Raw genomic sequence first — 25,623 nt, forward strand, 5'->3', positions numbered from 1 at the left:
ACAAATCTGATACAATTTGTTAAAAACAAAATATGAAGAAAAATATTGGGAGGCAACTGTGAAATTATTTTAAGGGAAAATTATAACCGCATGCCAGGGATACTTTCCGAAGCCTATACCACTTCATAAATAGCATGACTACTATACTTCCTAGACCTGTGCTGTGTGAGGGACAAATTATATTATAACGTTATTTATAGTTTATGAACTATTAAAAGCAGCACTTGGTTTTCAATGGTCAGGATGGCATCTGATCTTGGGCCAAGAAATTGGTTCCTCTTCTCCTTGTCCATAATACCTTGATCTCTCTGCAGGGAATTTCATCAAGTAATTCTGCCACAGTCACTTTCACAGTGTTTAAGTAGCTCTGTAGGGCTGGATTCTAACCCTAAAAGTTAAGTTTCATCTGATTTGTTCAGGGGTGCTGGATTTCCTGTTTTGTAATCATAGCCCCACCACCTGGCTTTCCAACCTCCACCCAAAAACACACATGCACTCACACACGCCAACCTTCTTCTTTACTTCCCCAAGTCATACTATAAATGTATTGCCTTTCTCAGGTAGACATCTTCTTCCATATCTGTTGTGACCTTCAGGTACCCTCAGAGGAAGTAGTCAGGGTGTGGGGAAGGTTGGTTGTTGGCACAAGCATTGGAAGCCTCATTTGTACTGACAAGTTTCTCATAGCGAGCCTTGTAGGCATCCCTCTCCCTTAGCACTCGAGAGAGTTCACTCTGTAGCTGTTCCAACTTTGAAGACAGATGGATGGCAATGCATGGAGTAAATAGGGTAAAACAGAGAGTTAATTTGTGTTGTGCTTGATTTTGTGAAAAATGGTAGTGAAATTCCATCATTTGTTTTTAGAACTTGTGTGTGTGTCTGTGATTGGGTGTCTCTGAGTATGTGTCTGTGTGTGTTTTTGTACCTGTTGTGTGAGAACATGTTTCTCAGACTCCAGTGCATGGCGGTGCTGAAGACGTTTGTAGCGGCAAGACTGGGCGTAGCCCCGGTTCTTTAGCGTACGGCGCTTCTGCTTAAGACGTACCACTTCATCCTTACTCACACCCCGCAGATGTCGATTCAACTCCCGGACCGACAGACTCACTAGCTGCTCATCCGAGAAACGCTCATCCACTCCACACTGCAAACAGTAATGGCAGCAATGCCAGATCAATCATGAATAAGAGTAAAGAGTGAAAGAATGAGAGTGTACGCATTATAAAACTGTGTAATATAGTACAATTAGTTGTTGCTGTAATTTATGTATGTAGGATATTGGTTGTGCTGTTACTTTTGCTACATGGATTAATTGCACCGCCACAAAATGTGTACAATTTACAGTTTCTCAAATTGAAGGGGATACTATATGGTAAACACCATTCTAAAATAATTAAGATGCAAATTTTAGTATTGCTAGTCAGAAATTCCTAAACCACAGAATGTATTAAAAATGACTGACTCAACGGGATACTGTATGGTTATTCTGTATGTGTCGCATGCTTTGTGCATGTGTATTAATAATGTGTGCAAAGTACATTTTGGCAGCACATGTCTATAATCTATTGCATAATCTGACTGAGTGTGAGTGACAGTGATCAGGATTATGAAAGGCAATAATAGCAGATACTATCATAATCTTACAATATGCTCCACTTACTGACACTATCTCTTCCAGATACCTGTATGAGCAACTTCATCTACAGTGCATTTATTTAGGACAATGACCTGCCTTTTAAATGAGAATGGCAAAGCTAAAACTCATTTTTATTGCATTGTGAAATCATTATCTTTTAGAAATATTTACAGAAACAACGTTTCAATCATCACGTCCTATAACATTCTAATCCCTGTTCTAATCCCAGGACTGCATTATCCCCCAAATTCCTCTTCCTCCCAACCATCATATATGTGAGAACTCTATCACTATACAGTATCTTGTTTGCCCTCCTATTCACATTCATAAATGTGGGCTATTTTGAACATTGTCAGTATCTTTATTGGCTTGAGAAAGGTTATTGGCTCTATAGAGCAAGTTTTACAGGAACCCTCCCTGAATTTCAGACAGTTAGCACCATTATTCAGTTATGACTATTCTGACAGTTATCGCAATTATAGTAATATTATCTGTTTAGTGTTTAGAGGCAAAAACCTAAGCCTCTGTTTCCACTGCATCTATGTTAACAATAGGACTGACAATCCCTTATTACTTGACTGACTTGAAGGTGATGGTGATGATGGTGGCCATGCATGGGATGATGAGGGTGGTGGTGATGATGATGATGCTGATGGTGATGATGTCGGCTCTGAGGGCTGGGAGTTTGGGGGTAGGGGGCTGAGGAGGGGGTAGTGTTTGGGAGCGAAGGAGGAGCAGAGGAAAGGAAAAGGAGAGGACGATGGCATATTTCTGTTCCCTTTGCGCAGGAGATGTCACCTCCACTGTCGCTGCCAGAGTCTCCCAGGTTACTATTGGAGCTTTGTGAGAGTGCGGGGAACTGAGAGAGAAGAAAAGATTCGAGAGAGATTAGGATTATTGTTTAGTCATTGCTAAAAATAAGCAGCTACTGGCTACCGGCCCCTATTGACATGCCTTTCCGTTTCTTTACCTGTGAGCTAACTGCTGCAGCAGCTGAGTTAAGTAAAGCCTCCACTGTGTCCTCACAGCCCAGGAAACTTCCGACTGGACCCCTTTCTCTGTCCCCTCGTTCCAGGCCTCCTCCAAGTGCCCCAAGCAAGGACGCAGGTCCCCCTGCTTCCCCCCCAAACTGTTGTTGCAGCGCAGCCAGCCAGATAAGGTCTTCCAGAGAGGCGGGATTAGGTCCCTGGGCACCCCCATGGGTGGAGTTGCCATTAACATTGCCCTGGGATCCTGTGCTAATACCAGAGTTATAGCTGTTTGAGATGGAGAGGGGGAAGGACATTGAGGAAGAGGACGAGGAAAGGGATGAAGAGGAGGAGGGGGGTTGCTGGGCATCGCTGAGCGTTGGGGAAGGGGGAAGAGAGTTATAGGGACTGGAGTTGAGGCTGGAGTCCTGAGGTGGGTGACTGGTATAAGGAGAGCTGGAGGGGTTGTGTTGAAGGCCAGATTTGGTGTGTGGACAGGGAGGAGGCAAAGGAGGTGTGTCAGGCTTCACTTCAAACTTAAGTAGGTCAAAGTCATTCAGGTACTCCATGGCCAATGGACTAGGGGGGAGGGAGGGCATAGGTATAGAGGGAGATGACATGGCCACGGCTGAAAGAAACAAACGGACTAATTTCCTACAGAGATAGTTTGTCGAGAAATGTCCGTTGGTCAGGGTTGTGTGTAGATCCTCCTCTCCCTCTCAAGACAGTCCATACACAACCACAGACTTGATGGCTTCTGAGACAAGGACTAATTTGTTATTGTTCTGTGAATCAAAACAAAAAACAATCAATATTTTAATACCAAGTACCATGTCAGAGATAAGTTCTTCCAGAAAATCCTTAAACAACAGTTCACTGAGCTAAAGAACATTGACTGGTTTTCGATTAAACTAAATAAAAAGTGTTTTAAGTACAATCCCATTGTAGTAATTATTAATGTTCAAGTGTTATGTATAGTAATAATAGTGTGTCCATAAATATGTATTTATATATTGTGGGAAGGTTTCACTTGGTTTAATCTGTTAAGATAAAGTACTATTTTTGAAATATATAAATGTATATTCCAGTGGTCATGTAAATCAGATGGATGTTTTGTACTGAGCATTTCAGAGATAATCAAAATGTAAATTGTCACACAAGAACTAAACAAATTACAGCTACCCACACTTTCTTTTCAGACAACAACACTGATTATGCAAATGTATGCTAAATCAAAAATGAAACAACTTTTAGATGTTTCTCATAATTAAACTAAAGTTCTCTACACAGTAACTGAAACCCATCTAGTCCCAAATGGACCACGAAAGACAGCACACTGTGGCGGGTAGCCAGCGAGGCCTCTACCCAGACAAAAAAGGCAGCATACACAGCAAGTCAGAGAGAAAGATATATATGCAAAGGTATAGGGAAAAGTACACAAGTAGTCAATTATAGCAATTACATTGCTCTTACCTTGGTCAAAGAGAGGATAAACGATGTGGAGATTCTGTAATCATTTCACCCTCGATAAATTGACTGAATGACTTTTACCAACATGCTTAGAAAGAAGGACATAGAGGCAGAGAGAGAAGAGAAAGTGTATGCGCATGCGAGGGAGTATAGCATTCAGTATATTCTGTCACTGAGTGTCACTGCCCCCGCTCTCTCACTCCCTCTGAAGCAAATCCCTCACTCCCTGCCTTGATAACGCTGCCCTCTTCTCTCATCCCTATATCCTTTTCTAAACCCTTTGCTGTCGATTTGGAACAATCATGCTCCAAATCTCTGTCTGTCTCACTAATGACTGTACGCACATATACATACACAAGCAAACATATATATAATCATATTGGCATTTGGCATTATAAGCACTATGTCAGGAGGTCATTCATCAAAGTTTGACAGCTTATCATCTGTAATTCCACCATCGAGACAGCCTTGAAATAAAATTGCATTAAAAAACCCTGATTATTTGGCTCTCTACCTCCACATAGTGGAGAATGTCTTTAACAGATTTTTTACTTTTAGTTCAGTGAATGATCATTCTCATGATCTAATTGTAATTTTTCAAATGCTGTTTTATATCTCCAAAACCTATCATGATAATAGAACAAATGGTCAGTAATTCAATATTCAATTTAAACAATTTTCACTATGATACACAAAAGCAGAGTTGTGAAGAATAATTTCTAATTGTGGATATAACCCCATGTATTCGTTCACTGATATTCAAACCTCCAACACCCACACCCCCTCACTTCTTTGTCTCTTGGAGTTAGCTTCAAAAGCTGTTTTTCATCCAGCGGAAATTCCTCAAGCGGAGAAATGCGAAACAAGCACTTTTGAATGATCCTTATGAGCTGAACTTGTTAATCCGCAGTCTCTCTGTCTTAATAATGTCTCGTTAAGGAATCAGTGAGTTAATATTGTCTGTGGCAATCTGATTTAAAGGGTAAACAAAACTGCTAACACACCAAGACATGCAAGGACACTGATACATGCAAAAAATCACAGACAAAACAACAGATACACTATTAATCCAGAAGATAATGATTTTCTTCATATTCTGTGTTGAAAACCAGAACACATTGAATTGGTTTTAAACTATTGGCCAAAGCAGATTTCATTGGCAAAGTGAGTAAAGCTAAACAAGTAGAGACAACCCTACAATTTTTGAAGCAAGTTAATTGATATCTCTTCCCTTCTTTGATTCCCATTTCCTCTTATCCTCTATGTTTATCTAACTATTTCCATGTCATCTTTGTACCTCATTATTTACCTCATTATTACCTCATTATTTATGCTTTATACATCACCACCCCCATGTACATAACTGCTTAAATATCTCCCCACACCTCAAATTATGTGCCAAATCTTTAAATTATTCAACCATTACCCCCCAATAACAGCCCCCATCCTATAATCAGATTGACCATGAGACGTACATTTAAAATGCGTACACATACTCAAATGGAGAATGGTGTGAGGGATATAGTGACACGTACACAACTTTTTGCTGGGTATTCCTTAAAGCCATTAGGCTTGCCCTTCTTTTTTTATTGCAGTGTGAAATAGTTTTAATGATGAGAGTTCTGACTGCACAATATACTGCATTTCAAGTGATACAGTGGAAATAGTTCTAACAGTATGATAGTTCTAACAATATGTTAGACCCAAGAAACCATCTGTATTTGTACCAGGCACAGTGCAACAATAACATAATCTCTACTACAATGTCACAGTATTCTGATGATAGGATTGTGCAATAAAAAACATGTTACGTGCAGTCTATGAGGCAAAAAAAGGACCTCAAATACAATATGCAGTAAAAGATTCGTTTTGCAGGTACCACAGGAAGTACAGGTCAAATGATAAGCAATTTGTCGAGGTTGAGTCCACATCAGAATGACGGTAGTGATGAGAGGTGTTATCTTATTGTCCTTAAAATTAGTATAATTTCTAATTAGCCTGTATACAGTTTATAATAATTTGAGTGTAAATTATACCCTCGTGGAGGGGTTAAGGTAGATCACAATGCCTGGACACATAATGGCAATTTCATGATTGGAAACATGCATATATATAGAAATCGCTACTTTTGCGTACTAATAATTAAGCTTTATACACGACTGGATCATATCCCACTCTCAATTGATGGGCTGGTGAATACACATCATCAACTAGATACAGCTCTGGAAAAAAATGAAGGAACACGGCACCTATTTCTTTCGTTAAAATAATAGTTGAGAAGGACAATTTTGAGTGAGGACCATTCCTCACTCAAAATTGTCCCTGTCAACTTTTTTTTTATGAAAGAAAAGGGTGCGGTGGTCCCTAAATTACAACGGGAGTTGTACAGGAGTACAACGGTACTTAGGAATGGTTTGCTGGACCCCATGTTAGTTTCCTCAAGGATCATAATGACTCTTGCTTAGAGTCTTGCTGCTCTTGTTGGTTAGTGGTAACTGATTTAAATTGTTGTACTCGCTGTGAAATATTTTTTACTGTTGCTTGCTTTTCTACAGGTACACTTGCACTTATAGCGACTCATGTTGTTTAATTGTAACTTGTTTAACTACATGCTCCTGTGGTTCTTCCCTTTGGCACTTATTTTGGTTGTTCACAATATGTGCTTCATGTTTTGGCTACCCGCAATGTTTTTGGGGCTATCTTGTTGTTATTATCAGTGACCTATGCACTTTGTAAAGCTCTCTTTAGGAAGTCGCTTTGGATAAAAGTGTCTGCTAAATTAATAAATGTATATGTAAAAAAAATGGTAAAATGTTTTATGAAGATTTAAAGGAGGTTGCATCTAACACTCTGGAGTACCGTCTGACACACAGGGGTACTGTCTAACGCTCCACGCAATGTGAAAATAATTTGGTATCTTCCTCACGCAATTTACCCTGAAGTCCGTGTGGCTGTGAGTGAAATAATTGAGTAATTTGGCTGATCCTTTTTAACAATCAGGTGCTTGACAGTACAAATGGGGTTGTGTGAATAGATATTAGTCAGGGAGAGATTAGGACAACATCAATTCGCAAAAGCTGAGATGGAAGTTCACCAATGTACCTTTAGAACCATGTGTGAAGATTTAGTAGTGGCTGTCAGTGCATCTTCGTCTGGGGTCCCAAGAACACCTGTGCAGTGTAAAGCCAGGTTCAGTGACCACTGAGTTTGGAAGAATAGAGACAGGAACTTATAGTATCTCAGGTATGAACTATACTGTATTTATTAAGATTAAGTTATTTTCTGGCATACACCTCTAATGACACTCACTCAAATCGTTTTGGGGAAAAAAAAGAAGCAAGATATTCCACCTTTCCCGTGCTGTGGGTGCAATGCCCTGGCCATTTGACACCAGCTCATTTAACTCTCCATCCCGTTGCCTACAACCCTGTAATGAATTTTTTGTATTAGCCAAGGTGGCAATCATTATGCATGGCAAAATAATGCAGAGCACAAAATACCACAAAGAAAGAACTTGATTTTTGATGGCTGTATTATAAGCCCCCCTCCCTGATCGGAAAGGCATTTTCATGCACCCTAATCTTCTTTCTATTACAACTCAGGATGTTGACAGCATTGATTGAATGCATATTGTCTCGGAGAGTTGGGGGGTGTACCGCATAGTGTGATCCAGGTCCTTAATGGATAATAACCAGTCTCCTATCAGCCTTTCATCAGGAAGTTGAGAATTCTGTAAAATAAAAGAATCATGTGCTGAGCCAGGGTAATTAAATCAGTGATGTAACCTTTTGTTTTGCAAACCATTTATGCTATAGAAACCCTTGCAATTGGCATAACCCTTGCAATTGACATAGCTGGCATAGATACAACTGAGAAAGGAAGAGAATACAAGAGGAGTATAAACCACAAAGGAAAAAGATAGAAAATAGAGAACCACTGTGAAAAATTAAGCTCAACTTGTTTTTGAGCCGAAGAGGCTCAGAGACAGATGGTGAGGTGGAGGCCTGTGGGGTTCTTCTAACTCCATCTGATCCCACAGATACATGTCCTAATCCTGACTAACTCTGTTAGAAGAAGCAGGCTTAAGCGTCTCACCTTGCACAGTGGCACTTGCTCGATCTGTCTTCTTCACTCTCTATCTCACCCCCCCTCCTCTGTACTACATGTCATGGAAGAGCTGCTTTTTGTCTCTCTCTCATATGTCATATGTCTCTCCTATATACTGTCTATAAACAGTAGACTTAAAAAGTCTGAGACCACTAGTCAATATACTTCTATTTTGCATTTGTTTTGAATAATTTTTTTAACAATCTTTGAAAAATATACATGAATTTCACAATGCCATAGTATTTGGTACAAGCCCCCTTTTTGCCTAAATGTCAGCGTATATGGCCTCCACAAGTTTTGTCAAAATCTGATGAACCATGTTATCCCAGCATAATTTGACAATGTTCCAAAGAGCTTCTTGTGATGTCAAAGAATACTTGGCTTTCTCAGTCTTCAATTCCCACATTAAATGTTCAACATGGTCTCAGACTTTTGGACCTTGGTGTTTATACAGTGCATACTATACACAGTACTTTGCAAAAGTTGTAGGTTAGGCACCCAATATTTTTCACATAATGTTGACTATTATGTTTTTTTCGTCTTCTGTGTTATTTTTTTAGTATAAAAGAGCAACCATTTGATATGGTTTTTAGCCTTTTCATTTAATTATTTCTGAATGCATTTTGCTTAAAATGTATCTTATTTTTTCACTTGTTCCAAATACTTTTTAGCAGTATTATACATCAGATATATAAAATGTAACATTTAAAATATATATTAATCTGGTGTGTATATTTGTATTGCCAACAAATGAAATCATTGTTGTTTGTGTGACTACCCTCTCCCTCCCACCTTACCACCCTTTTTCATCCCTCAAGTCTGTCTCTAATCTCTCATTGTAACAAGGATATAATCCATCACTTCAACTGTTTAAAGCCATATTACCAATTTAAGTCCCTCCTTCACTCCCATTCTTCCCCCTTTTCTCTCTGATTATATAGATGTTTTGACTAGTGAAAAGGTATTGATATGTCAATATGCACAACCTCCTTGCATGTGTTTGTATGTTTGTATTGTGCGTATATGTGGGGTTAAATTGTGAAAGGGATTATCAGGCTAGTCACTGGATTAAAGTAAACTGATTTTCCTACTATTTATATTGTCACATTCACAACTACCCTGCTTTAGTTAAATGGCCAAAGCTAGTTCAAGCAGTGGTCTGCACGTCATGTCATCAGCTGACGTCAGACTCAGGCAATCGGCCTTCCCCTTTAGGTGACATAAATACAGCATGCATTCATAGACACATGCTTATACAGTACATAATGTGTTGCTATCTACCGGCATTACCACCACCTCTACCATCCTTTTGTATTGTTATTTCAGGACATTGCAATTGCTCTGCAGTGCAAACTTTGTGTGACTTCAATGACTGGTTGTTAAATGTATTTTAATCTATTGGATCTTTCTGCCTTACAACCTTTTCTGGAGGAGGGGATTCCAGAGATGGCTCCTCCTGAGGTTTCTTCCATTTGTCTCTGGGTTTAGGGAGTTTTTCCTTGTTTTCTCTGAGGGTTTAGGGTTTTGTCATTGGTGATTGCCTTGTGACATTGCTTGTAAAAAGGGCAATATGCTCAACTGGATTTGACTTTTCCTTCCTGCCTTATTATTGTATGCAAATATGTATGTAAGGTCTAGGTAAGATATCCATGAGTATACACTACATCACGTAGTTAAGTTCTGTCTATGTACATTAGTCGAGAAGCAAGCAGGTGTCACCCCTTTTTGTGTAGTAGCCAGGTTAGTTGTCTGGTTAGTAGTAGTTTGTATGCAGGTCAGGAATATAGGGAAGTTAGAGCCAATATCTGTATTTCTTTGATTTGACAGTCTGCTCGTGCTGCCTTTCTTTCCCAGTTAGCAGTAGCTAGTTTCCTCATCTCCTTTATTGGTCTGGTTTTGTCTTTGTCTGTTGTCATATTGAAAATAAACAACCCAACGTTGGGTTTCACCCTAAATCCAGCTGCCTTCCTCATCACTCACCACCATGCTCCACTTAGTGGATGCGGGCTGTTGCGCTGCGTTCTTCACCCCTAGTCTTTGTAGCAGGATGTGGTTGTGTAAGAATAGATATACTTAATTGGGTGTGCTTTGCCTTCGGCAAGGGCACAACCTTTGTTCTCTCACATATATATTATTATTATTATTCTTTTTGCCCCCCTAAAACTCAGTCAATATTTGGCCTACATAGACAACCTAGGTGTCAAACGTTTCGTCTTGGTAGCGATTGAGTTGCTTCTATTGGGATTTACGTTCCGTTGCATGGTTTAGGCTCAAGTTAAGTTTTTGTGGCGAAAAGTGAAGCTAACGGTGGCTAATTTGCTAGCCACAGTCACTGACGTTACTAACCTCACTACGTCACTAACGTCACGAAAACACGCGTGACTACCTGTAGCAGAACATTGGTTTCGCATCTGTTAACTTGGGGGATAGCTAGGCTAACTATAGCTTTACTGCAAGGCAGCTGCAGAAACGCCACAAGCAAAGAGGCCAGGGTGATAACTATTTACTCATTTTATTTTGTGATGTGAAACACAATTGTGAAATGTAATGTACAATATTAGCTGATATTATTAAGGAAGTAGGCCCACATCTACTTTCGGAAACGGTAGTCTACTATTTCACTGAAGCATTAGCATGACATTAGCCTCTGTTGCCCGGGCAACACATACTACAGTGGTCTATGAAGGGAGTCAGATGGCTGAGCGGTGAGGGAATAGGCCTAGTAATCCGAAGGTTGCCAGTTCGATTCCCGGTCATGCCAACTGACGTTGTGTCCTTGGGCAAGGCACTTCACCCTACTTGCCTCGGGGGAATGTCCCTGTACTTACTGTAAGTCGCTCTGGATAAGAGCGTCTGCTAAATGACTAAATGTAAATGTATGATGCATCTGTTTTCAATCGTTAAAATAAACATTCCTCACAAATAAATTTTCGTTGTAGGATTTATTATGACATTACATTACAAGTAAACGATTTGTTGGTGAAATTATCATTACCTGTGGTTTCAAACCAGTGTTGCTCACTGCAACGCTGTAGCCTACGCGAGACACACTACAAAAACATCACACAGCTGTTTAGGAAGTCAAACGGCGACAGAACATGTTCGGCACTCCCCTTACTTAAATCAAAAGTCTTTCAATAGGTGAAACTATCTGACTACTAACCTGAACTTCATTGCCACAGCCTAAACTTTGTCAATCTGTTCATGATAATAATTAATTTCAGCCTAAACCATACAACGGAACGTTAAATCGAATTCAACCAACGCAATCGCCAAGACGAACACAGCAGTAGTCTAGTACTGTACTGTAGTAGTACAATTTACCGGGGCAGTTTCTCCACACAGGGCTATATCGCATTTTGCGTTGTTACTGACAATGATCGCTACCAGTGAGCTTTTTATGAATGAGCGATTTTCCACAAAATAAATGTCAAGCTTATTTACGTTTTGGGGGGCATATTTTCAGTTAGCAGATGGTACTGTTTGAATCGCGATTCCATCTTCTACTGCCGGTAACGTCGTAGAATAATCTTCAAAAGGGTTAATGAATGAATGCAATATGAGTAGCTAGGCTAAATGCTTGAAAATATCACGAGAAGGAAAAACTTAAAAGGACGTTTAAATCATAGAGATTAGGTCAATTTTTACACCGGTCTGCCAAATGTAGCCTATTCGTTTTGATTCAGCTATGAGGCTGCCTCTTGCAGGGGAAATGAGAAGATATCATATTTCATTCTACACTTCACTCGTATTTTGAGTTGTAGGCTAAATGAGCAGCAAAAAAAAGATGCTTTTAAATCTATGTCATCTTTATAAATAATAAGTAGGCCCTGTGCATTTTTATATAAAATATACAGAAATATCAGTTGTAAAAATGTCATTAAAAAACGGACCCCTGTGCAACTGACGCAAGCAAGCACACCCTACAATTTCCCCAGAAATTGTACCCTCTCTAGTTTCTAATCAAGTATTTAGTTAAAGGCACCACCTTGATATTGGATTTAGGAACCAAGGAAACCTTGAGTTAATATGTAATAATTAGTATTCTGAAGGAATTAATTTGTTCTAGGGCTGGGCGGTATGACGGTATATAGGCCTACCGTGCGACGGTAGAAATGTGTCTACCGGGAGAGATTTGGCTATACAGTTTCAAACGGGGTACACTTTTAAACTATATTTTTGTATTACACGTGTCAATTAAATGTCTGGTTGTTGTATTGTCTATATAAGCCATCATATAAATTGCATTCTTGCGATATTTAGAATTGCAGTTTAACTTTTATTTGATTTGCTATTTTCGTTTGACCTTGAAGCACATTTGCCATATCATCAGCCATAACATCAGCCAATCGGAACGCTCGTACTCGTAACTTTTTGGAGTCTTTTGTTTTCAACTCAAGTGTTGTCTCATGTGAGGCAGTTGTTTTTGTTTGTAATAAATAATCGAGTGTGATGATGAAGTATGGTATGATTATTTTGTACCATTTCTTAATTGAATGTACAGAACAATTACTATACCGTGATATATACCGTAACCGTGATATAAAATGACTCATGCCGTGATAGAAGATTTTTGCCATATCGCCCACCCCTAATTTGTTCTAAGAGTAGAGTAGATTGTGAACAATAGTGAACATGCAAACATCAAAATATATTTTACAAAGAATGTACTAAAGTAAATATGGATAGTATGAACAACCATTTCATAACAGTATGAAATGGTCTAACTTAAAGAAAGACAGAAATTGTACAGTCAATGATGACTTCCTTACACATCATAAGCATAGCTCATGCCAATGCTACGGAGAGGAAAGAGCGTTAGCCATAGTTACGTTTGATCAGGATTGATCAATAAGGTTGAGGGCTGTTTGCGTCCGAGGCCCATTTGAAGAATGTCCAACGTCAAAGCGCGGCTGCGCTGCAGGGAACAGGAGACTGAGTCTGCGTGATTTCAGTCAGGTCGCAATTAGAATTGTGGTTTGGGTACTTCCTCCACAGAATCGTTCAGGAAGTGTTGCAATCTCTAATCTTGTTGAATCCTAGGAAAAGCTTGGTGAGATCCTTTGGAATGCCAATCTTGATGTCGTTCACGCCATAGTTGACGCAAACACACGCGCGCGCCAGGTCTATGCAAGGGAGCCAATGAAAGAAGAGTGTGGAAGAAATTGTCAAGGGAGTCAAGTGGCTGAGCGGTGAGGGAGTCGGGCTTGTAATCTGAAGGTTGCCAGTTCGATTCCCGGCCGTGTCAAATGACGTTGTGTCCTTGGGCAAGGCACTTCACCCTACTTGCCTCGGGGGAATGTCCCTATACTTACTCTAAGTCGCTCTGGATAAGAGCGTCTGCTAAATGACAAAATGTAATGTAAATGTAGTTGGTTTCACTGAACTCAAAGATCGATTGTCATCTCAGTGTTATACAGTTCAGAGTTAGGAGTAGTACAGTCTCTGAAGTCAGAAGTTGATTGGGGGAAGCTGGGTTCTCAACTCTCCCTTCTTTCCTTCCCACCCACCAAAGGTATGAACTGGTCTCTGGCTGGTTCAAAATATTGTTCTAGACATCTTTATAGTTACAAAATATAGTTGAATCATTATGTTCATCATAATGTTAGCTTTGAGTAGATACCAAGGATGAGTTTGTTATCTTTCAGAAAGAAGGAGTAGTTACCAGAGGTGTCAAGTAACGAAGTACAAATACTTTGTTACCTTACTTAAGTAGAAATTTTGGGTATCTATACTTAACTGAAGTAATATTTTTTCAGCCGACTTTCTACTTCTACTCCTTACATTTTCACGCAGTTATCTGTACTTTCTACTCCTTACATTTTTTAAATAGCCTCCTTACTCCAATTTAAGTTCGGCTTGTTTTCATTCCGGCTTGTCATCGTTCAAAAAAACACACACACAAAAAAAACTATCCAGAAAAAACGCGCCATGATGAGATGAGAAGTATAAACATATACCATTCCGACCAAGCCCCCACCCCTCGCCCCTCGGCTTGAAGCAACGGCCCCGGTGGATGTAGGTGGTATTGCATTTCTTGTTAGACTTCCGGCTCTTCCGGTCGTTTTTATTCTATTAATTCCAGTCAACATTTACAAAACTACTCCCCCAATAATTTGTGTTCGATTCTCAAACCTGGCTCATGCTACTAGCTTTTTCATAAAATAATTTTTCCTGATTTTTGCTAAATTTGAAACCAATCCGAAATGGGTAAACTAGCACCCCATTTATTTGCTTACGTCAATAAAAGTTGCCTTGAAATGTGCTCGCGGATACTAATAGGGCACGTGCACAAAAGTTCACATTGGCCGATAGCCGATTTACCTGGAGCTGAATGAGCCATAATGAATGAGCACAGGGAGAAATGGCTTGAGTTGCCTGCCCTGTTGTAGCAAGTTTAGCAAATGGTGTCACACATACATGAAATGTTGTTAATATAGTTTATTCCCGTTATTTTAAAACAGATTTGAGTTTTCTGTCAAGAACGTTTTTACGTACATGACATGATGGCAAATATTACATTATGTTAAGCGTGAGCATATGTCTATCTGGAGCAAAGACGAAGATTAATACTTTAACTGATAACCACAATAAGAAATGATATAAATATGATTAGTCTTGCCTTCAGAAGCTTTTGTTAAACACACCCATTATTCTTTTTTTTAATCGTGTCATCAAGCCAGACTGCTTTTGTGGGACAATGAAGGTCCTCAGTGACTGTTTCACCCCCACTTATATCTGATGGAAACGTCTTGTATATAGGCCTAGTTCTGTTAATATGCCCCTTTCAAAGGCAAATGTTAAATAAAGTATATTTTGGACACACTTCTCAAGCTTTTATTTATTACATTATTTCCAAGTCTTGTTAGATCACGTTATATCCAATAATAGGCGTTTGGTTTTGTAGAACATAAAAAACACAGGCCACATTTCTACACTGACATGTAAATTGAAGGCAATGTGAATTTCGTGGCATTTCGTTTGAAAATACAGTTGACAGTAAGCTATGGTAAGTCTTTATTATGGAAGATTTCTGTTACCAAAATAACTATTGAGCTTTCTTTGCCTGGCGAGAACAACGACGGAGCTAATTGTTCATGTTAACAGTTTATTTAATCCGATATAATGCGTTGGAAATCATACTCAAATCACAAGAAAAAAAGAAACATATGTGATGAGTTCCATCTAGAATAACCCTATATTTAGCCTGCGTTTATACGGAGACGGAGACAGGGAACGCCCTCTCCGTCAAGGAACGCCCTCTCCGTGCCCTCTCCGAGCCCCTCGGAGAGCTCTACGTGCACCTCCTGATTTTCCCTACTATCCGTCCGTCCGTCCGTCATTTTACGGATACCCCTTGGCTGTGATTGGTCCGTATTAAGAACCGCTTGCGTCAGGGGCGGGGTTGCCGTGATAAACAGGACGAACAGAATCCTTTGACCGCCATTGCTGTAAGTTTTTACAATTCATATTTCAGCTAAACAGTACATGTAAATCAGCATCTGAATTAAAATGTGACGAGAAATGGGCAGTGTAGTTGCTGAAAATGTGCGTATTTAATTGATGAAACGGCTAATTTGTACATTTGCTCCGACTTCTCGATAACCTAGGTAAATAAACACTCGACAACGACTACAAAAAACCGTTGCGCCACCTACTCTTCTGGTGGTGAATTGTTTTCAGCACCCACAGCCTTCGGAGTACTATAAATTCAACCAATCCGTCCGACTCCGTCCGTCCGTCTGGCCGTCATGACACAAAATCACGTCAAACTCCAGCAAGGAAATAGCAGACGTATGTAGCCTACGAAGATGTCCGTGGCAGAGACTCAAGAGAACTCGAGCAAAATGTCCGAACCAAGCACCAGCGAGGAGGTTGGTAGCTAGGAAGATTAGCCAACCCTTCTACATCCCTGGCCGTACCTGGAAGAATTTGTCGACATGTTTGGATGCAAAAACAACTCCTTTCGAATGCGCTGCAAGCTCTGCGCACCCAAGTAGGCTACCACGAGCTAATGGCTTTCACAAACTCGCCGTCTAATTTGAATAAAGGCTATTGATAACATGCCTCTGAAGTTTGACTGTTTCATTTCAAATCCATTGTAGTGGTATACAGAGCCAAAATGATGAAAATTGTGTCAATGTCCAAATACTTATGGACCTAACCGTATATGGTTCTTTAATGTATTTTCATTGTACTAAAATGCGTTCATTTTCAATGGCCATAAACTGGTGCAGCCCACATTTTTCAACATTAAAATTTCAATATAACAAGTCATTATGGCCTTTGGAGAAATGTTTTTTTGGGGGGAGGTGGGGTCGTGCATTATAGACCCCTGTGCCTAAGCTTTTGTCCTTAATAACATTTTTTCCCCTTACTACTTTTATACTTTAAGTAGTTTTGAAACCAGTACTTTTATACTTTTACTTGAGTAAAAAGCTTGAATTGATACTTCAACTTCTACAGAAGTATTTTTTAACCCTAGTATCTATACTTCTACTTCAGTAATGAATGTGAATACTTTTGACACCTCTGGTAGTTACTAGAATCAACATTACAGTAAACACAACATTAAAACAAAGAAGCAAACATTACACAAATATTCCTCTCATAATTCTCCACCTTCTACTCTTGCTGTAAAGGTGAAGTCTTGAAGAACTTTCCATAAAGTTCTGGCAAGGTATGTTCTTTGTTCGAATTCTCGCCATGAATAGAAAAGACAAAAGTCCAACCTATCGCCATTGCAATTAATGTCTGTTTAATAAAGACTTCAAGAGTGCCTTGTCTGAACTGTCTTTAATGTAGAAATAACCTGTTAGTAAAACAGCTGTTATCCAAAACTGTATATGGTCACTTCATGTTATGGAGTTCCTTACCAAGTTAATACCTATCAACCTTTGTAAAACCGAGGTCATGACAACCTGCCATACCACCACAGATTTAATTGTGTAGGGGATTTATCCAAACACTCATTGTTTGGATTTGTTGTGTATTTCTTTCTGTTTTACATGTCTTTCGTGTGCTCATTACATTTGATTAGACTTTTCCCATAATTTACTTTTAATGTGAAGCCTAGTACCAACTCACCAAGAGAAAACATTTTGTTGTTGAAAGGCTTAACATCTTAATCTGTGCAAAAATGTACCAATTTAGACACGACTGGAACACCAAATAAACATAGGCATTAGCTCATTTTAATCTGAATAGACATAAACACAGACAGCCAGAGACAAAAGACAGACAAAAAGACTAAAGGTAGACAGAGGTAAAGAGGGATGAGGAGGAAGAGAGATGAAGGGATTAAGGTGGTCTATACTTTGACTCCTCTCCTAGACTGGGAGATGACACTAAATCTGTTAATTCTCTCCCCCTCACTGTATCCTCGTCAGAAATGTTTAGTTACATCAAATTCTGCTTGTATTTGTATATATTTGCAACACTTGATAACTAATAGTCAATCATCCCAGAGTCCACCTATACTGCTGATTGTTTCTTGTTACTTATAGAAGTGGCCTGTTTGTATTTTTATTGTTCAAATAAATCCACCCCTCAGAAAGACTTAAATTACACAGTTACAAAAAGACAGAATATATTTTTTTATAAATGGTTACATTTTGATTGTGATTCCTGATTGAGCATTAACACAGAAATTAGTTCCAAATAATGCTGAGTATTTAAATCCAGGAGGTGATGGTCATTATTTATTGCAATAAAGAGGGGTTGTAAGTAACATGTAGAGTCCATGCCATGAAAATAGTCAGTGCAATGGTACATTCACACAGGCAACGATGTGAGGCAGCACATCATTTCAGTGCTCTACAAAAAGCTGCTGGTCATGAGCTCAATGGTCTGTATGTGCATTGGCAAAGTTTGAAGATATGTGCAGCTAGCCAACTAAATAGAGCAGTTTTATCAGCATCCTGTTTACACCGTCTATTTTACATTAAGGAGGTGAATTCTGGTGATGGTTGAGCTGTTGTTCAACTCTATTACGGTGATCCCTGTTCCATAATATGCTCCAATGTGCCACCTGGCGGTTGTGTGGTCAAGTTGCAATTCAATCAGACAAGGAGGGGGACATTCTGGCCTGTCAGACTCATGACGGAGGGCTACTTCGATTCTTATCATCTTTTAAGACAGTATTTCTCATAATCTATGTCTCAACTAGATGTTTAGCAGGTTACAGCTGTGAATTGGTGCCTAGGTTCAAACTACATGCACAAATGTTAAACACTTTTTAAGATACTTTTTACCTTAAAATTTTATATATGTGAAATGTAAACCTGACAACAAGCAGTGTTGGGTGTGTAACGCGCTACAGTAGTCAGACTACTTTTGTTAGGTAACGAGTAACTTAATGTGTTACTTATTTAATTGAATTAATCTGTTATTAGTTCCTTGTTCAAAAAAGTAAGGCGTTACTCAAGTTAGTCTTTTGCCCTCAGCATGTAGCTAAAAGTCAAGGAAAGTTGAGGCTACTTTTCGCTAGGTACGTAGTCAGAATCAGAGCCATAGAAAAAGAGAGTTGCGACACTTCCATAGACTCCCATTGTTATCGAGGAATGCGGAAGTAAAGCGTGTCACATGCGACCTAGTTCCAAACATTGCATTTTCCACCGTTCAACCCCATTCATTTTCAGTGTCTCCGAAGCAAGTTAGCTGGTAAATTGATGAAAATCCTTCATTTTTTCACCACCACATATCAATTGTTATTAGTGGTATTTCATATAGCTAGCTTTAGATAAAGTTTATCGTAAGATTATAGCTTGTTTGATTCCAAACGCAGTTAGAGCTAGACTGTAGGTCTAGCTAGTATCTAACATAAGCAACACTTTTACTGAAGCTAGCTAGAGAGCACGTGTATCATAACCAGAAGTCAGTTGGCTTATAGTCTGTCAAATTAGTTCTAATTATTGGTGTTCGTTGGCATACAAAGTAAGTCTTCTATATATAGCTCTTATTAGCCTAGTTAGTAGAGCTATTTTTTCATATTTCGACCACCACATATCAATTGTTATTAGTAGTATTTTATATAGCCAGCTTTAGTTAAAGTTTAGCGAAAGCTTGTTAGATTCTAAATGCAGTTGGAGCTAGACTGTTGTTCTACGTAAGCAACACTTTTACTCTAGCTAGCTGTACATGTATCATAGCCAGAAGATCACCGGATCACTACAAACAAAAGGAGTGGAAGAACACAGGACATATTGCACAATAAAATGTTTTATTGAATGCAGTTGGTTGCCTTGTTTATTCTGTTCTATTTACCAAACTCCTTTCTTGTCTTAAATTGAGCAGTTGCTGGTGATAATGGTTAGATTCAACTTGCATCAAGTACTACAAATTTAAGTGTTGTTAATGTGGTAGGCTAAATTGTAAGTGGGCTGATGAATAAAAAAACGTTTAACAAGACCCATTTACTTCAACCGTCTAAGGTTAAACGTTAAGTGGAACAATATAGTCCTCATTAGGCTACTGTTTGGTATTTACAGTATGGTACAGCTAGCATAGCCATTTCTAGCTCTGCTTCACAATATTGCGTTATGTATAAGTTCATGTAATACGTTATATGTTAATATGTTAATAAAGTATCAGACATACATGATACAACACACCAGTAACCAATTGACATTATGTGTTAATATACCGAAAATGTCCGTGAATCGAGATGGTGCTGCTGTCGCCGAAAACCATTCAAACAGGTTGACAGCAGTGGGGGTTTTGTTTAACTACCGGAACCACGTGACAAAAAAGCTCTAGCTTTTTTCCTGTTTCACTGGCAGTGAGTGTTCACAATGTTGTATTTCACTCCATTCGACACCAAACACGTCAGGGAGGACTGCCTTTTGTAGATACGAGTCTGCTGAAGATAGCCAGAATATCGGATTTCTTTAACCGAGCCTGTTTCATTCATCATTTGCCTGAGAAAGCGACTTCCGTTGGCTAGCTTCATTGAAAACCATTCAAACCGGTTGACAGCAGTGTTTTTTTTTGGAACTACAGCGAGCTACATGAACCACGTGATCACGTGTCGGCGAGATCAAAGCGTGTCGCAACTCTCTTTTTCTATGGCTCTGGTCAGAATCTGCTAGACAAGTGGGTTCCTCTTCGTTCTTTTGCTGAGCAGTCTCACGAGCCCAATTTACCCGGCGTCATGGAGCCGAACAGCTAAATAGTTAGTTATTTAAGACTTGCATGTACAGTAGGCCTACGTAGTGTCACATTAAATAATGTATTTAAGCCTGTGTGGTGCGTCGCTGTATCGTTGCAGAGGTTTAGGATTATATTACAGTAAGTAAAATAGTCTGGTTCAGTACATGAGTGAAGTGAACACCATTTTGCTACCATATACCTAGCAGCTTAGCTTCGTTTTGCTCCTAGACCTAGCCCCGGTAAATTGTAGAGCTAGCTAACTACTAGACTTCTGCCTGGCATTTTACAAAATTACAGAGTTTCTTGATTCAAGAACTTAATTTAAATATTGCTTTTCATTATGGTGGATTATTACCTTGATCCGCATAGGCAGAAATCCCAGGGGGGACACAACCCCCCCCCCCCCCCCCCCCCATCCTGGGAAAAAAATGATTTGTCCCCCCCCAATAAATCAGTGTAAACATAACTATGTAATTTCAATAATATTAATAATACGCAATGAAAGCGCTTTGCTGATTATGGACACAATGGCGCTTGCTTAATGTGCTGTGTTACAACAGTAATTTTGGTGTCCCCCTCAGGAATTGCTCTTGAGAAATATATAATATTTATATCATATAATTGTCCCCCCCAAAGTTGATTGCAGATTTACGCCACTGTTGATCCGTCTTGCTGTATAATGAGGATTGATCGTGTTATATGCAAGTGACACTGAATATTCAGTACAATATGTGCTATTGCTGAGGTCAACCCATTAAATGTGCCTTCTGTGCATAAGAGTGACCAAGGTGAATTGTCTTAGAAATAAAATACTTTTCTTAATGTAACGCAAAATTAACTTAACGCCTTACTCTCTACAGCAAGTAACTAAGTAACGTAACTAGTTACTTTACAAGAAATGTAACTAGTAACTGTAATTAGTTACTTTAAAAAGTAACGTTACCCAACTCTCACAACAACTGAGGGCAAGAGGCCAGATGAAGACCAAAACAATTGTGGTTCTGGTGATTAATTTAAATTAAGTTTGTTGTGAGTGGCTACAACCAGTGCTTGGCGCTTTAACCAATGTTTATAGTATTTATAAATTATATATGTAGTTCATGTTCATATAGTTATTCAATAGGCTAAATGCCAACAGCTGTTGTGACGTACTTCCGCTGAAATCTCAGCCACCGCGAATACTTCCGTTACTAGCCTACACGTCCACTTGTTCTGGTAGCTAGCTGCTACGCTAGTTGACATGAAAAAGTCAAAGTTTAAATTCCAGAGAGTGTCTGGTACAACTGCCGAACACTGCTGTGTGCCACAGTGCCAGGATTCTGGAAAGTAGCCGGCACGGTGTGTAACCGGCACTTCAAAACGGAAGACATCCGTGAACCAGCATCAGAAACAGGTCGACGGCTGTTAAAAAGGGTGCTGTTCTTGTGTTATTTGAATGGAACAAACTTCTCCCTTCCACCTACAAGACCGGGGGTTTGGAAGAGAAGGGAAAGACCAGGGGTTGTAACGATTGTAAGAAGCAGTGAGTCAGGAGCACACTGTATATGGAGTGTGTTTGATTGCAGTATTTGCATTCTGTACCAAAACTCCTTACATTTACATTTAGTCATTTAGCAGACAGCCTTATCCAGAGCGACTTACAGTAAGTACAGGGACATTTCCCCTGAGGCAAGCAGGGTGAAGTGCCTTGCCCAAGGAAGTCCTTGCCCAAGGACACAACATCATTTTTTCACGGCCGGGAATCGAACCAGCGACCTTCTGATTACTAACCCTATTCTCTAACCGCTCAGCCACCTGACTCCCTGTCCATGCTCAATGTTTTGCTGGCAAAATAAATTTTTCTCTTTTTTTTTTCTTTTTTCAAGGTTTTCAGCATAGCTTTCCCCCCTGGTGTGGCAAACCTCTTCGAATTTGGTAGAGGTGATGCGGCACCTCCTTAGTTGATGCCACTCAATGCAGGAACTCTGCTCTCGTGTGCTGTCAATTTTGTGTGCTGTCTCCAAAGATGTCGCAAGGGATGCCAGATGATGGTGCTGATGTTCAGAAAAAACAAATGCACAGGTAGACGGTCCCAGTCTGTAATACGAGAGTGGCAGCTGTGGGTGAGAAGGGGCATCTGTGTGTAGACGGGTACTGGGGACTGTCCTTACTGGTAGCTGGCAGGACGGCACACTTCCCTCGTGCACCGGACCAAACATGGACTCAACCAGAGGTACATCACTGGAGAGAGCCATTGCTGTGATCATGGGAGCTTCGGCTGCACTAAGTCTATGGTACGCCTCCTGAACTTTCAGAGTGGAGATGTCTGGCAGAGGGCAGCTAACACCTTTATACAAGTTGCTTCTGTGGAAAAAAGACAAACAAATGTGTTATAATTAAGAAGTACATGTGCAAAGGCATGTGCATAGTGTATATACTGGATGTAACTAAATTAATTTTGTGTGTGTGACAGTGTGTGCGCACACTAGTGGGTTGCTTGTATGAAGGAGGGAGTGTGTGTGCGTACATCCACGGAAGTACGGTAAGAGAGTGAGTGTGGGGGGGGGGGGACATATGCATGTGTAGTTATGTGTGCATTTAAAGTGATACTCCAGTGTACTTCCAAACATAGCCCTGTTGGAGGGTTAGAGTGTGTGTAAATGTATGTGTGCAAATGGATTTGGTGTGTGTGTGTGTGTAGTATAGACAACAACATATACCTGATTCTGACGTGAAAAAGTTTGTAAGTTCCCTTGTATTGTGGAATATATTCCAAGTCTTGAAGTGAAATGTACCTCCTCAAACATATCCTACAAAATAATAACAAGTTAATAAAATGTCACAGAATGTAAATTAAACCAGTAGGGGTAAGTTGTTTTTGTATTTAGTAATTTAGCAGATGCTCTTATCCAGAGCGACTTACAGTAAGTAGAGGGACATTCCCCCGAGGTAAGTAGGGTGAAGTGCCTTGCCCAAGGACGCAACGTAATTTTTGCACGGCCGGAAATCGAACCAGCAACCTTCTGATTACTAGCCCTATTCTTTAACCGCTCAGCCATCTGACTCCCTGTCTATGCTCAATGTTTTGCTGACCAAATTTTTTTTTCTCCATAAATGTACCTCCTCAAACATATCCTACAAAATAATAACAAGTTAATAAAATGTCACAGAATGTAAAATAAACCAGTAGGGGGAAGTTGTTTTTGTATTTGATGGGTACCTTGAAACCAAAATAGGCTAGGCGGATGGCAGTGAGAAAGAATTTACAGTCCACCTGGACATCTCGGCTGGGGGCCAAGGTAACCCCTACTGGTTTGCAGTGATGAGAACGTGTGGAGATCATTCTCAACATCAGCACCTATAAGGGAGCAAACAGTTATAAATTAAGGCATTAATTCCAATACTTTTTGGGGTAACAAGGAGTGTAACTATTTACTTTTACACCTTAAAAAAACAAACAACAATTATGGAAATGTAAATGGGATCATTACTTTTTTCTCACAGTTTCCAGGCACAGGATATAGTGACAGAGGGGGCTGTTTGGTATACAAAAAAAAGGGCCGGATGCAGCCTGCTTTGACTGGGGGTGCAGTGAACTTTTCTGGGGGGTATCATGATTACAGAAAGGGATCGTATTATCTTTTATACTGATACAATTTTCGAGACTGCTTAACGATCCGAGTGTTAATCAGGCACGGAGCCAGACGTTGTAAACATTAGGAGCTTTGCCCCAACCTAGGACGTATGGGTTTGATGTGATGCAAGATAGGGACTTCTACAGTTAATGATTTTTTTTTTGCCATTATTTGACCGCAAAATAGTTTTTTGAGATTTATGTAAAATAAACAGACGTTTTTCAATTGGTAAAATCTTGTCTAGCGATGCCATCAATCCGGCCCTGCTCCCATCCATCCTCCCTGACGCGTATCGTTACGGTAGGGCCGCCCGTAGCCGATCTGGGAAACTTTTTGGAAAAGACGGGCTATGGACCCAACCAACTCTATTTGGGAGGGGAGAACTCCCTCACATGGTACAACCCATGCAGAGGCTGAGGTGTCAGAATGCGGAACGTGTGTAGCCTACTTTAAAGGTGACATGACATGAAAACTTCACTTTAGGAGGTTATTTAACATTAATATGAGTTCCCCTAGCCTGCCTTTGGTCCCCCAGTGGCTAGAAATTTCGATAGGTTTAAACCAAGCCATGGGTGTTCTTCTCCGCCTTTGAGAAAATGAAGGCTCAATTGCTCTGTTTGAAAATCTCCTCTTTGTGACGTCACAAGGAGGAAGGTTACCTCCCCTCTCTCTGCTTTGCCCGCCCAGAGAATCGGGCCCGCCCATAAGAAACCGAGCTACATTACATTACATTTAGCAGACGCTCTTATCCAGAGCGACTTACAGTAAGTACAGGGACATTCCCCCGAGGCAAGTAGGGTGCCCAAGGACACAACGTCAGTTGGCATGACCGGCAACGTTCGGATTACTAGCCCGATTCCCTCACCACTCAGCCACCTGACTCCACTGCTACGGCCCTCCACAGCTACGACCGTGCAAGTGTTTTTATCCTCGAGAGACATCATGGCTTGCAAACGAACAAAGCATTACATTTGCTCAGTTTGGATGTACAAAGGAAAACAAAAATCTTTTTACAGTTACTTCATCCGAGCCTCTGAAGACCCAGTGTCTTAATTTTTTTTTCTCTGGAAATGCGCCTACACAACTTCTGTTGTAGGCGCATTTGTTTTGTATGCCTGCGCCAAACTTCAGCCACGACTGTTTCTTCAATTTAAGCTAATACAAAACTGGCCTTGCTGAAATTAAATTCTGGATCAGTACTAACTGTCCTTCGTCCAGCTACTAACCTCGGACAAGTAAGTTAACTAACGCTATATCATTTTGTAGCTTTACTGTATATGGTTACCTAGCTTGCTACCCTTAGAATGTGTCTGTAACATTAGCTCTGCAGCTAACAGCTGAGTTACTGTCGCTAATGGAAAGGTAGATAGCATCAAGTATGTGTGTGAATACACATGCTGTGACGTGAGTGTTGTACACTTTGTTATTTGGATAACCGTTCTGCTGTTGGTGTTATGGCGCGCGCGATATCCGCCTTTCCCCTCATTGAAATGACTGACTGTGTACCTATGCAAACCAGGGTTATCAGATGAGAATGTGCAAATTCGAGGCATCTTACAGCAACGGGGCTACAGCCATTGCGATACATCCATTGTAAACATTAGCGCATGGTGCCGCCCCTCCGCTCCTCATTAGCATTTAAAGCCACAGACACCAAAAAAGCGCATTCTGAGGAAAGCTC

General features: G+C 40.1%; 1 protein-coding gene across 1 annotated transcript; it reads right to left on the bottom strand.

Annotated features, from left to right (window-relative positions):
• Nucleotides 1-602: 602 nt before the first annotated feature.
• Nucleotides 603-3,203, bottom strand: nrl (neural retina leucine zipper). Its single transcript, XM_067229472.1, has 4 exons — nucleotides 2,604-3,203; nucleotides 2,208-2,492; nucleotides 926-1,141; nucleotides 603-749 (listed from the first exon to the last, which is right to left on the bottom strand). The coding sequence occupies exons 1-4, from the start codon at nucleotides 3,198-3,200 to the stop codon at nucleotides 603-605; spliced, it is 1,245 nt and encodes a 414-aa protein (XP_067085573.1). The 5' UTR covers nucleotides 3,201-3,203.
• Nucleotides 3,204-25,623: the final 22,420 nt, after the last annotated feature.

Source organism: Osmerus mordax, chromosome 26 (genome assembly GCF_038355195.1).
Source record: "Osmerus mordax isolate fOsmMor3 chromosome 26, fOsmMor3.pri, whole genome shotgun sequence".
Taxonomy (NCBI): Eukaryota; Metazoa; Chordata; class Actinopteri; order Osmeriformes; family Osmeridae; genus Osmerus; species Osmerus mordax.

What these genes read in the sequence shown, in the direction of transcription:
- nrl (XM_067229472.1), bottom strand. Translation starts at nt 3,200, where the DNA reads ATGCCCTCCCTCCCCCCTAGTCCATTGGCCATGGAGTACCTGAATGAC. An exon ending in CTGCAGCAGTTAGCTCACAG is followed by an intron (nt 2,493 to 2,603) that starts GTAAAGAAACGG and finishes CTTCTCTCTCAG; the next exon opens with TTCCCCGCACTCTCACAAAG. An exon ending in ATCACCTTCAAGTCAGTCAA is followed by an intron (nt 1,142 to 2,207) that starts GTAATAAGGGAT and finishes TACTGTTTGCAG; the next exon opens with TGTGGAGTGGATGAGCGTTT.